Source organism: Ammospiza nelsoni, chromosome 5 (assembly GCF_027579445.1).
Source record: "Ammospiza nelsoni isolate bAmmNel1 chromosome 5, bAmmNel1.pri, whole genome shotgun sequence".
Taxonomy (NCBI): domain Eukaryota; kingdom Metazoa; phylum Chordata; class Aves; order Passeriformes; family Passerellidae; genus Ammospiza; species Ammospiza nelsoni.
This window is the reverse complement of record NC_080637.1, coordinates 43,841,257-43,858,804: the sequence shown is the minus strand read 5'-3', so window position 1 is coordinate 43,858,804 and position 17,548 is coordinate 43,841,257. Positions and strand designations below refer to the sequence as shown.

The 17,548-nt window shown below is 37.6% G+C and overlaps 1 protein-coding gene across 4 annotated transcripts in view; it reads left to right on the top strand.

The window, feature by feature from the left end:
- EEA1 (early endosome antigen 1) overlaps positions 1-17,548 on the top strand; it is an 84,862-nt gene that overhangs the window by 35,235 nt on the left and 32,079 nt on the right. For all 4 annotated transcript variants that reach the window (XM_059471502.1, XM_059471500.1, XM_059471503.1 and 1 more), the window contains 11 exons: positions 2,751-2,900; positions 3,910-4,029; positions 4,258-4,461; positions 5,121-5,321; positions 5,526-5,639; positions 6,841-6,996; positions 8,750-8,889; positions 9,431-9,761; positions 11,181-11,282; positions 12,369-12,563; positions 13,772-13,954. In XM_059471502.1, the coding sequence (XP_059327485.1) occupies positions 2,751-2,900; positions 3,910-4,029; positions 4,258-4,461; positions 5,121-5,321; positions 5,526-5,639; positions 6,841-6,996; positions 8,750-8,889; positions 9,431-9,761; positions 11,181-11,282; positions 12,369-12,563; positions 13,772-13,954 (1,896 nt within the window). The remainder of the gene's footprint in view (positions 1-2,750; positions 2,901-3,909; positions 4,030-4,257; positions 4,462-5,120; positions 5,322-5,525; positions 5,640-6,840; positions 6,997-8,749; positions 8,890-9,430; positions 9,762-11,180; positions 11,283-12,368; positions 12,564-13,771; positions 13,955-17,548) is intronic.

The following is a 17,548-nucleotide window of genomic DNA, read 5'->3' as shown; positions in this document are numbered from 1 at the left end:
GTTAAAGTGAGTGTTTCTGAGTTCAACCCTTTGTAAAATCTGAAACATATCAAGTTGCAAGCTCCCTATGTATAGTTTATCTTGGAAGAACTGTGACTTGGCTGAACCACATTTATGTGTGTATTATATCCCCAGAATTGTCTTCCTTCTCCCATCAGTCTTCTGTCAGGATGAGAGGAGATAATTATGTTAGTTATCTGCATTTGGTGAAACTGCCTGGGCAACAGAATCATAGCCAAGAGGTTGAGCTGAAATCTGTCTTCAGCCTTAGAGGACATTTTCAAGATGATTTTTGGGGTGGGAAAATTAAGGAGGAGGATGGTGAGTAAAGCATTGCTGAATGAATTCCTATGATAGGAAATGGAGGCATGACACATTCTCTGGTGATACCATTGGGAAGGAAGACAACCTAACAAGCCGCTGAACTTCAGGATGTGTTGTATGGTAAAAGAATAGTGCAGGAAAAAAAAATCCTTTGTACCTGGTATAAAAGAAAAGAAAAGCTAAGCATAAACATATTCTCTTTTTTCTTCCTGCAAAGGAGAGTTCATTTACTATTGCAATGAAAAGACTAAATTCCTCATATTTATTCACTTGGTACTTCACTGGAGTTACCTTTTTATGCATGTAGCCCATTAGCTTACATTTAGCATTATGAATTCTGTTTATGGAGGTATATGTAGAGTTGTTTAGTCAAATCACATTTTTTAAGAATCCTTGTCATCTTCTCAAAATTCATTTGAATGAGTGCATATCTGCTTAAGTTTGTACATGTTAGAATTTGGGTGATGTGGAAGAAGTGATATTAATGGAAGAAACTTCAGTTATAATGTTGGTTCTAACACAGCAGTAGGAGGAGGGTGTGGACGAGAGAGTATGGACTCCTCTAGTTTTGAAGAAGTGTTAATTGCTACTAAATTTTGTGCAGAAAATTTGAATCTACTTGATTGTATCTTTAAAAGTCTAGATATTTTCTCATTAATTTTTTTTTTTGCATTCTGTATGCAAGAATGCATTCTGCATTCTTGCATCCGGGTTAATCCTGGATTTTATGGTCCCTTTTACTTAAATGTCATCTTAAAGTTCTTCAAAAATACTTCACCACGTCTGTAATAAAAGTAACTAGTGTAAAATATTGTTACTGATTTCCCTTTTTCCAAACATTTTCTCCTAGTATCAGCATAGCAATGAATAGTTATCTTGTTGCACCCTTTCTTCAATAGATTTTTTCCTACAGTTCTTGTTTGTATTTTTGGTGATCCTGCAAGAAAAGACAAATGTTCTTAGTTACTGTAAGAGAGATATGGTCTCTTTCCTCATCCTATCCTCCCTCTTCTCCTATCTCTTTTTTAACTGTACAGTCACTGTTAGCAGTCGCCATCTTGGCCATATGCCAAACAGCTTTTCACTCATGATTTTTGTGGTTGTGTGGAGATAATTTAGTTTGATTTTTTAAGAAGGTAAGTCATAGATACATTTATTTCTCTGTCTCTAAACCTTTTAAACTTTTGCAATTTTTGATAAATTGAGCTAAATTTTGACACATGGCCCAAAGGACTTCAGTGTTAAATTCTTTGGGAAACAGGCAGCAGGAGAGAGGCTTCACTCCAACTTAACACCTGGGTGGAAAGTGTAATGGTATCACAATTACTGTTCCTTTTTCTGCTCCACTGGGCAGCCAGTTGGTCAAACAGTGATTGCTTGCAGTGAACAGTAAAATTGGGCTGCCTTTTGCATAGATATTAGTAGGGATTTAAGGGAAGCATGAGGAAGGTTTAGGGGTATTGAAGGGAGGATCTGGAGTTAAAAGGTGAATGGTTCAAGGGCCTTGGACATAAATGCATAGGAGGATCAAGCTTCATTCATAGCTTTCCCACAACCTATGGAAAGTTCTTGCTGTGCTGCAAGGTCTGATCCTTTGTCTGGTTTTGGACTGAGTTAACATGTCATTGTGTCCTTGAACATGTTCATGTAGAAGTAGGCAGGAGGCAACCCAGGACCTATAGCAGCAGTTTCATGTAGAGTCAGCTGATTTTATGAAAAGAGCTTTTTAGAACAGTGAATTGTAAAAGGTCATCCTTGCACTTTGAAGATGGTGCAGTACTGCTTTTAATGACTGATAAAATCATGAAGCAGGTTTGTGTCCAGCTGGAAGAGCACATCCACCTACTTACTCTTTGCTGCTGGAAAGTGCTGGACTATAAGCCACCAAAGCTGCCGTGTACCCTACAGTGACTGTATCTCTTCTCTGTGGAGAATGAATGCCATTGATGTAGCCAGCTCAAGCTAAAAATTGCACTCTTAATATTCTAGCACAACAGTGTATTGTGGGAGGCAGTGGAGCAGGTAAAGGCAGGGTGCTTCAGCCACTGGATCTACAGGAGTCAACTGGTGAACTGGATAAGCCAAGGTGGCTCAAAGCATCATTATTTTACACAACAGTCCTTATGCTTTTGAAGGACCACCCTCTTTCTGTTAAATCTCTGTGACTTGTTTTGAAGGGCTCCTGTAGATAAATGAGGATGTTTCTGAGTCCTTCCAACCCACTTTTTAAAATATTTCTTCTTGCCTATGCCGTTGATGCTGTTTTTTAACATGATTTGTGTTTCTGAGGTACATACATGACTTCAGGAGGCCATGGACTTGTTTTGGTCTTGGTTATGAAAACTTCACATGAACATTGCACAAAATGAGTCTGTGTCACTGCTGGCTAAGGAATGACTGCAAACGTGGGTGACTCTTTTTTGCAGTTGCACAGTAAACTCCTAGAAACAGAGCGGCAGTTGGGGGAAGCACACGGGCGGCTCAAGGAACAGAGGCAGCTGTCCAGTGAGAAACTGATGGACAGAGAGCAGCAGGTGGCTGACCTACAGCTAAAGCTTTCTCGTGCTGAAGAGCAGGTAGGGCTTTTTATGCAGATTCTATAGTTTGTTCTCTGTGAATATGATATGTCTCTACACACACTTGTGGTGATAGTGCAGTTTATGAAGTTTTTTTTCATGGGAATTTCTTTTGACTAATACTGTCAAGGACTTACGGTAAAATGATCAAAATCTGCTTTAGACACTGTTTGTCTTCACAGATGTATGTGTGTTTGTGGTGCTTAGCAAATAAAAATTGTGCATTTTGCACTTAGGAGCTTTGTCTAAGGGTCTTGTGAAAAAATAACTTAGGTGCACGAAGGCCGATATAGGTAGTTTTGTATGTAGATATTTTTTTAAGATAAAGCCCTACATGAAGAAAAAGTAAGCATGGTGCAGCAGGTCATTGATAGTTAATAATCAGTGTGGGTTGGATAGGCAGAAAACACTTGTTTTATTAATTTTTATTTGTTTTAATGAATATCTTGTATATGTTGCTGATTTTCTGCTGGCTGTAGGGGGATTGGCCAAATATCTGAGTGGTATGTTGTCAAAGCTTTAAACTTTTCTGTAGCTAATTTGCAAAGCCTTGACTAGTATAGAAGTTGAGAGACTGCTAAACTGAAGTTGCTACTAAAATAATGACTGACAGTTGCTACTGAAGTTGCCAAAAAAAGTAATAATAATGTTGTTTTACAGGTATCTTTATTATCAGTCGTGTTACATCTTAACAACTATTGCAAAAAAATACTAAAAATTTCTTATGTTTTAGATTATTTGAGAGCTAAATTACATGCATCTGATAATTCTTTTATAGTTCTTGCTTGTGATATAGAATCTCACCAATTAATTGTAATGAATGCTTTGATTAGATTTTGATCTAGTGTTACAGATTTTTGTTTTTATACAAGTTTTTAAAAATCCATGTTTACACTAAAATAGTTTATAGTTAGAGTAAACATTGAGTACAACTGGCATACTGAGTGGTGCTTTTTTTCCACTTATTAGTCTGGTTTGTTTGGTATTTGGTTTTGGGCTTTTTTTTCAGCTAAAGGAAAAAGCAGCAAATTCCACAGAATTGCAACATCAATTAGAAAAGGCAAAGCAGCAGCACCAGGAGCAGCAGACCCTTCAGCAAAATACAACAGCAAAACTACGAGAAGCCCAGGTAATGTAGTTATGTATCCTCATGTGAAAGTGGGTTCCAGGGTTTCATTATGCTAAATACTTCTTCTTCCTAAAAGTGACTTGCAGGAATTATATTAGTTTCAAGAAATTAACTTCTAAATCTGGACTAGAATATAGGGAAGGTGTTTGATAAATTTATCTGATATTTTATGCATTAGGACCAATTTTTAAGGTCCTTTTAAATAAACACTATTATCTTCTTGTCTAGAATGATCTGGAGCAAGTACTACGACAAATTGGAGATAAGGACCAAAAAATTCAAAATCTTGAGGCTTTGCTTCAAAAAAGTAAGGACAACATCTCTCTGCTAGAAAAGGAAAGAGAGGACTTATATGCAAAAATTCAAGCTGGTGAAGGAGAAACTGCAGTTCTTAACCAGCTACAAGAGAAAAACCATGCATTACAAATACAGGTAAGAATGTCAAGATCTGGTTCTTTCTCATTTTGGAATTTATTTCCTTTTTTTTTTTCTATCTCATCAGATATGACACTAATCGTTTCTATACTATTTCATTTCTTTAAACTTGCTTTAATGATCTTACTGTAATTTTCACATGACATGTGTTTTGGTGACTTCCATGCTATCAGCAGAGGGAAAGGAATTCCTAGATATTTCATTTGTACATATGCTAGTAATATGTACTTACAAATAGTCATACACATAACTTTATATATTTATTTGTACATGTGTATGCTTGTAAAAAACTATAAATATATTTATAACTGTATGTAAATAAAAATAATAGATACATTTGTTTCACTCATTTTAAAAAGAGGTTTGATTCTGGCTTTCAAGACCAAAATTCAGTTTAGCTTGCATCTGTTGTCTCCTTAGTATTTTGTTTCTGTTACAGTAAGGCCAAATTGACAATTCTCTTTTGCTTCTATTTTCAGCTGGTAACCTATTTAAACTCTGGTGTTGTGAACAATATAGCTTTACTGTAATGGTTCAGGAAAAGAATTGTGATAGCATTGAGTCTCCAGAGCCATAATAAGACACACTAAAATTAAGTTTTTACTTCCTTGGACATGCTGTTCCAGCCTTCTCATGTTGTTTCTTTTCCACTGCAGGTAACTCAGCTGACAGAAAAGCTGAAAAATCAATCCGAAAGTCATAAACAAGCCCAAGAGAATTTGCATGAACAAGTGCAGGAACAAAAGGCACACCTAAGAGCTGCTCAAGATCGTGTGCTTTCCCTAGAAACAAACATCACTGAACTAACCAGTCAGTTAAATGAAAGTAAAGAGAAAGTGTCACAACTTGATGTGCAGGTAATGGATCTCTGTATTTTATGGTGATGAAAAATTCTGGTTGTGATTTCCTATTTGGGAAAAGGTGAATTTTTCTACAAGGAAATATATGCACTAACACATGAATACTGCTGATTTTACTATTAAACTTACTGATGGCTATCAAAAAACTAGAATGAGCTATGGTAAAACAGATGTTTTAGTGAAGTACAATTTATCTTTCAGGTAAAAGCAAAGACTGAATTGCTACTTTCAGCAGAAGCATCAAAAGCTGCTCAGAGAGCAGATCTACAGAACCATCTGGACACTGCCCAGAATGCTCTGCAAGATAAACAACAGGTATTAAGCGACACATAAATTTTCTGTGTTACCTAAAAACTGCTTAAAAACCTAAAAATAGTCTATTTACAAACTCAATGAACATATGAATAAGCACTGGGAAATGATAATTTAGGATATTTTAACCATGTGGCATGCATTCAATTCCTTTTGCTGCTCCGGAGCAGATATATTTTGCAGTGCAAGGAATTTACTTGGGAGTCTGCTCCTTGCTGTAGGGTTATTCTTCAGAATCTAAGCTTTCTTTAGGCATTCTGGAGGTATTATTCAATTCATGTGTGTATGCTATGAAGAAAAGATTGTAGAACGCACTTACTAGAAGCAAAAACTCCTAACTCTTACTGCTGACTCAGATAAATTTCCTGTCAGCTGCTGGTACTCAAAAATAATTCCCTGTGGGCCAAAAGGCTGGTGATAAAATGACATGTTTTTTAATGTGTTTTAATCCTAGGGAAGCATTTTACCATATGTTGAATCAAATATTTGCATAGTTAAAATCAGTGCTGCTGTGGTCTTCATGGAAACATTACCAGCAGATGTTAATATGGCACCATTTTGTAGCATGGGAATGTAATTAGTTACTGTAAACAGGAGACAACTTTTTGCAACCATTAAAGAATTAATTAATAACTAAATACATCAGCTTGGTTGGAGAACAGTGAAATTCGATGTACCTGTTTTCATACTAGATGAATGTGTTTGTGTCTCTTGCAGCATTTATTTGTTTTGTGTTGGACAAAATGTTTTGAAATCATCCCTGGTATGTGGGGAACTGAGCATTTCCATATTATTGGCTTTCCTCTTTGATGGTTGATTTCATGAGAAAGAAAGACGTCAAAAATTTTATCTCAGTTTTTTAATGTCATTTGCTAGTTACTGCTGTACTAACTTGAGGATCTAGCACCTTTATTATCTACAATTCCTTTTCATTTACAACTTCAAACACCTTTGTTAACATTTAGGCCAGGGTCTGTAAGGTTTGAGAGAATATTGAGGCTTTAAAATTATTTTTTTCAGTGAAACAGAGGGAATTTGTGCATGTGTATGTGTTTCTCCTTTCAATATCCTGCTCCTCAGAATAAAAAATAAACATTATTTTCCTTTTTAATTTGAACACATTAGATAATTTAAAGCATATATGACATTAGTAATTTTTGAAGTTACTTAAAAAGTAACAACCTTTGTATTTTGTTTTACCCAGGAGTTAAATAAGGTCAGTGCTCAGTTGGATCAGGTTACAGCTAAGCTGAATGACAAGCAGGAGTACTGTACTCAGCTGGAAGCCAATCTTAAAGAGTACAAAGAAAAATGCCTTTCTTTAGAACAGAAAACTGAAGAACTAGAGGCACAGCTTAAGGTTTGTATTGAACACAATATCTGGACCTACAGAAACTGATCTCTGCTGTTAGGCAGCATGTGGTAAAAGCTGTGCTCAAATTAGGGGGGAAGGATTATATCAATATCACTATTGTGGGTTTTCTTTCTCACTAATGTTTCCTGATTCACCATTTAATCCTGTTCTCTTCTTCCATACTAGTATATCACATTAAGAAGATAGGTCTATGACACTGCCACTATTGTGTCATTTTCCTGTCTGTGTGCTTCTACCGGCCTTTCTGCTACCTGGAAATCTTTATGTTAAGGAACATGAATATATCCCAAAATTTGAGTTTTCAAGTCGAACTTGCACACTTTAAAAGTAGTAGCAGGGAATATGTGTTACATTGGCTAGGCTTGCTTAACACTGCCTGTCTGGTTTAATTTATTTCTGAAGCCTTTCAGCAGGCTATTTAGCAAGATTTATTTCTCACTCTTTCATCTCTTAACTTGATCTGGAGTTTTGCGTTCCACTTCTGAAATCAGTTTTTATTTTAAAGTCCACATAACTCTGGCAGAAGGTTTGCAGAACTTCATGGTGTTTTGATATACTAGAATTTTCAGTTAAGGATATGAATTAGTCTTGATGCTTGAGAGCTTTAAAATTTAGGAGAGAGCTTTGACTTTTGTTCACTATTTAAAAAAAAATCTTGGTAGTCAAAATTCATAACACACAAAAGCATATGATTCAGGGATCATGGGAGCCATGCAGAACTGGTTTTGCAGTGTTGTCTGTCTCTTCTGAGGGAGGTTGGTAGTCGTTTTGCTCAAGACTGAGTTGGGTGTTTTTCCTAGCTTTTGTGCTCTGTAGAAGAGGACAAAAGCTTTTTTACCTGTATGAAATTTTAAATCCAATGCTATTAAAAGCTGTCATGCATTTAATTGTCAGCATAATTATTTTGTTCTTGCATCTCTTCTTTTGGACACTGGGATTTTTCTTGCCTACTTTGATTTTTGTTTTTAGTTTTCATTCTTTTGCTGAGGTTTCACAAGTAGCCAATGGACACAAATGCTTGGGAGAAATACAGAGCGTGCTTGTGTAAGATTTTATGGGGTTCCTGGTAGCTAAAGTGTGAAACTGAGCAGGGTTGTTGATGCTGTCAACAGGAATGCAATTCTATGTAAAATCTTGGCATCATCACCATTCTTTGAGATTATTCCAGTTGAATATGTGGCATTTAAAAAAACTTGAAAACAAAAAGCCCTCAGGAAATTTTATGGAGAAACTTGGCCACTTTGTTTTGTGGCCTCTGTGTGAAAGCAGAAGTGCCTGTAAAACAGTCAGTATGTTGAAGAGTCTAAACAGTGCCCATTTACTGAAGGCTTCTGTGTTCTTTATATTCTATGTGAGTGAAAAAGTAGCCTTGGAAAAAAACAGAAGAAAAACCTCTTCCAGGCAAGCACAGAATTTCTTCACCACTTCAGTTTGTGTATTTGCTTCTGCTGTAAAGCTTTTTGTCTATTACTTTGCAATAAAATGCCTGCTTGGCCTTTTATTTAGAGATGCTTTTAAGAGTGTTTTACACAATAATTCAGTTCTGGAGGAGCAGGTGATTAGCAGGAACTAAACAATGAAAGATAAATTGCAAAGTAATGAAACAGATGATATGTGAGAGTTGTCACTGCTTTCTACAGTTAATGCACTCACAGACTAGATGACTTTGCTTTTTATTGCTATTTTTATTTTGTTGGTTGTGTTCTGACGGCTCTATCTTTTTATTTTTCTCTCTCAGAAACTTGAAGGTGACATTCTTGATGCTAGAGCAAGTAAAGACCAAGCTCTTCAGGAGTTACAACAACAGCAACATCAGAACAAAGAATTAGATCTCCGGACAGCAGAACTGAGTAAACAACTTGAAGCAGCAAGAGAAGCGTATGCATTTCCTGTGTTATAGTACTTTTCAAAGTCAGACATAAAACCGAGGCAGTTTGGACTAGAGTTGAAATTTTCTGCTTCTCTCCTGTGATTTCAAAAAGTCATAAATAAGTGCTGTGTCCCCTCTGCTACAAGAAATGTGTTGTATCCCACCTGTTGTCTTTCACTCCATCTGCCATGTTGTCTCACAGGAGTCACTGACTGCTGCGATTCACTACACTTCTTCATTTTATTCACTGTGCTTGTTGTCACCTGAATGGCTGAATAGTCTGATGTAGTGAGGTCCATCTTGAAATATCTATACCTCTGCAACCTTTTTCAAATACAAATTTGCGATTTTTGCATAAGCAGCAAAGGGGTAGTTTCTGTTCATGATAGTTGAGGAAGAAGGAACCATCTCAAAACTAGTTTCTGAAATTGGTGTTTTGCCTTAACTGGAGAGATGTAATGGCCATGGGTGAAGGTAGAGAAATTTAAGGATACAAAAGAACCTGTGAAGAACTTTAAAAAAATATGTTTTATCCTTTTGTATTTGCAGGATGTCTAATGCTCAGCTGGATTTGCAGAAGAAATCTGAGGCCCTTGACCAAGCAAATCAACAAATTAAAAAGCAGGAGGCAGAAAAGGCCAGTCTCAAACAAAACCTTGAGAAATCAAATCAAGATACAAGTAAACAGCTCAAGGAACTTGATTGTAAAATGCAAGCAGCCACATCAGAGCTGCAACAAGTGAAGTTAGAGAAGGACACTCTATTAAAGGACCTTACAGATACCAAAGATAAGCTCTCAAAAAGCTCTGAATCCTTCAAAAAAAGAAAGGAGGAATTAGAAAACGAAATTAAAAAAGGAAAAGCAGCTATGGCAGAAATGGTTAGTAGATTCTTTAGTTAGGCATTAAGTTTGGTGTATATACATTCTGATAAAATGACTTTGCTTTCTGTTTGAAAACAGTGTACATATGATGAAAATGCATGAATATTTAGTACTGTGAGGAAAACCAAATTGTGATTTTTAGTAGTTCATACATGTTTCCCACCTTAAATTTTTGCCTAGATATTTACAGTAGTAAGCATCAGTCATATCACATAACAGAATCCTTTCCTCTTCCTGCACACCTTTAACATAATGAAGAAACTAAATGGAGATGACAAATGGTGGTGAAACAGTTTGATGGCAAACGTCCCCTTTTAAAAAATGCATCAGCTGTATTATAACAACAGTTTTAGAACTTTTAGAACCTTTGCTAAAATGCTGTTGTATTGAAGAAGTTATTTTTCTGAGACCATTTTAATTCCCTTTCTGAAGTCTTCGTATATAGAACTTCCTGTGTGTTTGTCTGGACATGCTGGAAAGCTGCAGGCAGAGAGTAACATCATCTGTCATTTGGGGAATGCCTAGCTTAAGGTATTATGGGAGTACTAGAACTATTTGAATTTCAGAAAGGTCTTAAAAGTAACAGTATAACAAGTACTTGACCACCAGAGCAACCTATTATGGTAAAGAAAGTAAACTATTACTAGGGCTTTTCTTACCTCTTCTGCCTTGGTGATATGAATGGGCACTGTATGAATACAGTTGTTCTGACAGCGTTGTCTCAGATGTGGCAAGGGCTGTCTTCCTCATACTCTTCCCATCTTACATGTCACCATTTTCCAGAGCCATTCAGAGCTGCTTTTATTCTGATCTGCTCCTAGTTAAAAAGAACATTTTTCTCTTATTCATTCAGCTTTTGAAGGAAAGCTCTTTTGTTTGCTTTTCTTAGTTACTGCTGTTTAAAGATTTGTTTCTCCTAAAAACTTGAAGGATTTTCTCCCCAGTTTAGACTTAAAGGCAGTAGTCCAGATTCTGCTTCTAGTTCTGGAGTCTTTTAGAGGCTCTCCACTGTCTTAAATATGTAGTATTTGGACTTAATATATGGTTGCATATGCGTGGAGGTCTGCAAATTTACTTGCTTGTGAGTTTTAGAACATGAAGGAATTTTAGACCCTGAGTGAGACCAGTGAGCCCACTACTTCATCAAGAAGGAGAAGCTTCAAACAGGGAGGCTATCGTTAATCAGAGAAACTCTGGCACCTGGCTGAGTTTATTAGTATAGGGCATCTAATGTGTGGCTTAGATTTGCCCCTTAAAGTTTTGACAGGTTTTGAGCTGAAAGTGTCTGCAGTTGAGAGGCAAGATTTTTCATTGGAAATGAAAGCGGTATTTTTCAGAATGTGGAACTCCTGCAAAAATGCTCCATACACAGTCGTAGAAGCTAACAGGAATATTTCCTTGCCTTATGTTTTTTAGGAAAAATCTTGCCAAGAGTTAAAACACCAACTTCAGATACAAACAGAGTCTGTAGCTAAAGAGAGGAATGAATTGAAAAACTCCCTGGAGAAAAAAGAGGTGGTAAGTTGTCTGCTTAGTTTCAGAAATCTAAAAACCAATAATAATAAATGTTCAAAAGATTGATTTTCATTCTCACCTGCTGGGACTGATAAGAGATAAAGATGTTTCAATTCTCAAATTGTATACTATCTTTGGCACTGAAATAAGGTGATACTAAAACTTTCCTAGAGGGTAATGTGAAGCTTAAAATATAGGTTTTAGTCATAGTTTTCAGTGCTTCACATACCGTAGCAGGGGATTTTAGCCCTTCAGGTTTTTTCATTAGTGAAATGGTTATGTGGTATTACTGTGTCCTTGTTTTTTTTTTTTTTTTTTTTTTTTTAATTTCCTTACAATAAAAGTTGTTATTTCATATCCTTAGATCTACTTTATTCTCAGGCTTAGTCAGTATGTTCTCAGTGTAGTTGGCAGGACATTTTCAGATATCCTTCAAGGATTGAATTGCTTTTTCAAACTTGTGTAAGTTGCTTGTGACTACATAAGGACCAAATGTACTTCTTTTTCAAAGATAGCATTCAGACCATGCAGTGCAGCTGGCAGCCTGAAGGACACATCTGCTTTCATGGATTTCTTTACCTAAGGCATCTTCTGTTCCCTAAAGGAATCAGAAAAGATTTGATCAATGGACATAGTTTGATAGACTGTGATGGACACTTAATGTCTGAAAGAGGTTTGAGGGTGTGCAGGTGTGATGGTAATTGCTCTGTGACTATTGCTGCTCCTTCCCTGGCTCCTCACTTGTTCAGCTGAAGTGCTGTGGTGCTCAGTGGAAAGTGCAGAAGGATGAGCTTGGTGTGTGCTACAGTTGGCAGCAGGAGAGCCCAAACCACTGCTGGTGTGAGAAAACTTGCCTGATCTTAATTTAGAGTGGATAAAAAAGACTGCTGTTGATCTCTGGGTAGTAAATTTGGAATAACAGATTATTTTAATGAGTTATGGCAGTTCTTAAAATCTGCTTGCCAGTGTTCAACCACATAGCTATGAAACAGCAGTGGCACTGTGGGATGGTCTGGTTCTGTGAACAGCATGTACAAAAAGTGATTTAAATTTAAATTATATACAGTTACTTAATATTTTTGAATATAGATTTCTAAGCAGTTGTCTGTAGACCTTGATTCAGCAAGAGCACAAGTACTGGAAATCCAGGGTCTTCTGAAGGAAAAAGAAAAAAGTGAGCAACATCTCCAGGGAAAGCTGAGAGAGTTAAAAGAATCTTTTGAGCAGAAGAAAAAACATAGTGAAACATTGCAAGCTGAATTAAAAAGTGCCCTTTTAGAAAAGGTAAGACTGTCCTTTCTTACTCTTACAAGAAAATGAATGTAAATTCCTCTGATCAATATTGAAGCTTTTATGTCAATAACTTTGTGATAAACTCTGTTTCTGTAGCCTTGTTGGAAATGGTAAGGTCAGGATATGGAAGTGAGGTCTTCAGATGCTGTTGGAGATAAAAACAGCAACATCAACAGCAGTAATGAACCAGTGCTGAAATATCAATTCCATAGGAATTGAATTTTAGAAAAGGGATAAAATAACGTAGATTGAATGTGGGTTTTTTGCATCAGGAGCAAAGCAAAAGCTGCCATTTTCTTATAAAGCAGTAGAATTTTGTGAGAGTATTTTTAGACAAACTCTGCAGTGTTTTAAAATGTCCATGCCAGTTTTAAACTGAGTCTTCTCATATTATACCAAAATTATCTGAGTGACAGTGTAAAACTCATGAACCATAATGGGAAGAGTTCAAATGTCTTACAACATTAGAGAATGTTGTGCTGTGTGCCATGCACTGTTAAATGTGGCTCCAGCTTTGGCTGCCTAATGCTCCATGTTCATATTTGTGCTTTAGACAGCCTGTGGAAACATTTGGTCTTGGTGTTGTGGTTTAACCCAGCCATCAACTCAGCTGCTGGTGCTTGGGAAGACAAACACCATCACTCCACACTCCCTCCTCCCTTCTTCTGCCAGCTCCATAAACTGGGCATGATGTCCTATGGTATGGAATTTCCCTTTGGTCAGCGGGATCAGCTGTCCTGGCTGTGCCCTCTCCAAACTCTTGTGCACCTCCAGATTTCTTGCTCATAGGGTGGTGTGAGAAGCTGGAAAGGCCTTGGCTCTGTGTAACTGCTGCTAAGCGGTGGCTAAAACATTCCTGTCACAACAACACTGTTCCCACCACAAATCCAAAACACAGCCCCCATACTAACTACTATGAGGAAAACTCTACCTCAGCCAAAACCAGCACACTTGGAAACATTATTCCTATTTTTATTGTTTAGTCTTAATGTGTTTCACTTTGTCTTTTGTAGTGAATTAAACTTTGTTGTTAAATTAGGTATAAAACATTACTGTAAAATCACAAATATCAAGTTACTGAACTGTTATTCCATAAGAACAAAATTCTCTTCTTGCAGTAGAAATACATTTTATTGAAATGCTTAAGCTAACATTACTGTCTGTAACTTTAACTAAAACTTTCTATGCTTATGTTTCAGGCAGAGCTGGAGAATAAACTACAACAGCAGTCCATTTTGTCAGCACAGGAGCTTAAAGCAGAGAAAGGCAAGCTGGCAGATTTACAGAAGGCCCATGATAAACATAAAGAAAACATGGAGAAGCTGCAGCTGGATCTTTATGGCAAAGAGTCTGAGCTGCTGGCAACCAGGCAAGACCTTAAGGTACTTGCAGTCATTTTAATGTCAGGTGTAAATTAGCAGGTGTTAATATCCATTTTGAAGACCAAGAAACAATGCAAGAACTATATAAGTGAAAAAAAAAATCTTCTGCTATATATAGTATTTAGTGCTGTTTAATCCCTTCTCCTGAGACAAAAGAAATTCTGAAACTAATTTAAAGGCAAACTTTAAAGATTTGCCAGTTTACCTGAAATACCCTTGCATTTCTGCAGCAGCAAAGTGAAGAGTGATTTGGTTTCATGTTCATTAGGGTGATTTTTTAAATGTTGCTTTTTCTTGTTATATACTTTCAACTAATTGAAAGTATATAACTACTTGTTATGTAGCTTTCAACTAATTTAAATAGCATAGCTAATTAGGGCAAGGTCTGGCAGCATGTGAGTAACTGCTATCTTCCAGATGATTTAACTAGAATATTCCTGGCTGATGGTAGATGTTAGGAGATGTCAAACTTATAGAAACAGTAGGCTTATGGACCTACCTGGAATACAAGTGCCAAAATTTACTTCTTGAAGTTTTTGGTATTCCTGAAGTTACCTGGTTTTGTATTAGTGTGCAGTGCCTTCAAAGAGGTATTGCTGAGAGTTGAGCCAGTCAGCAAAGGTGTTTTTTGGCCCTTTTTTCTGGCCTTCTGCTTAGTGTCAGTACTAAGGCAATGCTTCAGTTTGTCCCAAGGACATCCTGTGCCCCAGAGGCTGAACGCCAGGTTCAGGTTATTTTAAGAAACAGAGAAATACCTCTTTTACATATAGGCCACTGCAGTTTTATTAGACTTACTCCTCTGTAGTGATAAATTATCTGCCATGTTTCCCTGCAGCTTATTGAAGCTTCACATTCAGTGCACCATGGCTGAATTGCTATGTTAAATTGGGGGAAACTTCTGCATGATTAACAAGCAGTGGTGGTTTAAGCATATTCTTTCTTTCAGTTTGTTACTATTGCACATATAAATCTGTGAGTTTATTTCCTGCAATGCATTTAAATCACCTTTTGGTAATGGAGTGGCCTGTAGAAGCAGGCCACAGTAACAGAGCGGGGGGTTTGGTGTAGTTTTCATTAAGGTATATCACTTGTTGCAAAATAGCTGTGAATAAGTATTGTTATTAAAGCAGTTTGATGACCTCTAGTTCTGTCAAATATAAAATAGGACAGTAAGTGTCTCACATGTATTTAGACCGGATGGGGATGGTAGCAAGAGAGAGGGAGAGCTCTATGCTAAAAGGTAAAATAAGGTGATGGCAATGGGGAAAGAGGATTTTTAAGGTGAGCAATCAGGTAACTTGATTTATAATGTAAGTTTCTGTGGAGCCTAGAGAGGCTGAAGAAGATTTGGGTTCCCAAGTACTGAAGTGGTGTACCAATTTGGAGGCTGTTTGCTTGATTTAAAAATTTTGTAAAAAACAATATATTAATTAGGATTACTGAGGTCTGATCGATGCCACTTTTTTTTTCTTTTTTTTTTTTTTTTTTTTTTTTTTCCTGGAAGGGGGAAAAAGTGGGGAACTGAACTTTAATCATGGTTGTGCTACCTCAGTAAAACATTCAACTAAAGAAGCAGTGATAATTTGTCAGGACCCGGGACATCCCTCTGGCTGTCCTGAGCAGCCAAGACCCCTGCCAGGACTCTCAGAGACCCTGGCACAGAGCCCCAGAATGCCTGTGGTTTTGATTATGACCCATGGAGCAAATTATCAACCTTAGATGAAGATCTGCAAGCCATGACAAATTAAGTAGAATGATAGTGAAAAAGTAGGTTTTGGGGTTTTTAGAATGGAGATTAAGGGGGGCAAGATGGAGGGATCTGGGCGTGTCCAGTCTTTCTCCTTCTTCTTGGCCTCCACCTTCTGCTGTAATGTTGGCACTTACAGATTGGTTTAGAGTAGAAGCTCACTGTCTAACATAGGTGAAAGGTATTGGAAAGTAATTGTAAACATTGTACATGTAGTTTTTTAGTATAAAGACATAACACCACCCTGGGGCCAGGCAGAGCGCCTCAGACTGTCCTGCTGAGTGGACCTCGGCAGGGCAGGAGAAAGAATTTTATAGATAAGATACAATAACCTTGAGACCGAGAAATGAAGAGCTGTGACTCCTTCTTCAACCGTGGGGCTGGGAAAAGAGACTTTCTAACTCTTCTTGGGATCACTCTGACAAGCTAGAGATCCTGACAATAACTTGTCTTAGAAGACCTCAAAAGCAAATGCACATTCAGACAGCCTCAGAGTGAAAATGTTAATCTTGAGAGATGAATATCAAAATGCCACTGAAGAACTTTGTAGTAGAATTTCGCAGCCTATTCAAAATCAGTTGTCTGCATGATGTTTTGCCTTGGGCAAGTTACTTATTGAAAGTAGCTCATTTGACCCAGAGCTGTGTGTTTTGTGTGAAGTTTGGAACCAAAGCTGATGGGCAGACCGAGCTTTAGATTGGCCTTAATCTTCTCAGTAGGCAGTGGTAGAAGTTTCTAAAACTTGGGTGTCTTTCAGTGCAGGATTTTTAGCAGAGTTACGACCTCCCTGCAGAGCTGTTGAGTCAGCACTGTCAGGAGCCCAGCATTGTCCAGAAGAGGCATGGCCAGATCATGACCTCGTAGCGATGCTGGGTTTAAATGGAAAACCACGCTCACGTGGTGTGGCACCGTGCTGGTGGCGGGGCCGAGGGCGGTGAGAGGCTCTGGGTGCTGGGCTGGGCACGGAGCACCATCTGCCGGCGTGTGTCGGGAAAGGCGCTGCTGGCGCCCGCGGCTCCGCTCCGGCTGCGGGCGGAGGGAGCCCGGCAAGGGGATGAGCGCTCCGGGCAGCTTCGCAGCTGCGCGCCGGGTGCCCAGCGCAGCACCGAGCCATGCACCTGTGGCCAGGTGCAGCCCTGCAGCTCTGAGTCCTGCACAGGACAGGGACAAGTGTTATCATTAAAAAAAACAACAAAAAAAAAAAAACCAAAAAACCCCAAAACTGGAGTGGGAATGTAGTTATAATTTTATGATGCTATTTGCTGCAAATTTACTTTGGATTAAAAATGTCTCTAACAGTAACTTTCACACATGCTTTCGTCTTTGGGACTGGAAAAAGAAATAGATTTGAGTGTTTGTTAAAGCCATAGTTTTTGATAAAAAAGAATATATATAATTGAAAAAGAATACCACTAAATAATTTTTGTAGATACACACACATATTTATATAAGTATCAGGATGTGTATATTCACACTTTTTTTTGGTGTGTGTGCAAAAAAGGCTTTTTTTATATAGAAGAGTTAATAAAAATGTACAAACTGTTATTTTTGCCTTGATTTTGACTTAGTGCGAGAATATTTTCTGTGAATCTGATCTCCTGAGCTCTGCCAAATATTCTTGAGTTTTGGCATTTGGGCTTTTTGTAGTCAGTCCTGGTTTCTTCTGTGTTTTCAAAAGAATGTTTCTTTGTCTCCAGTGTTGGCATTGCTGTCAGCATGTATTCAGTGAATGTTCTGGAACAAAATTCATACTTGCCAGAGCTTGGTTGTGTAAGTCAGGAGCCTAAGTTGCATACAGTCAGTCTAACTTTTTTCTTAGGGAATGAAGAGAGATCAGGTTAGCATCT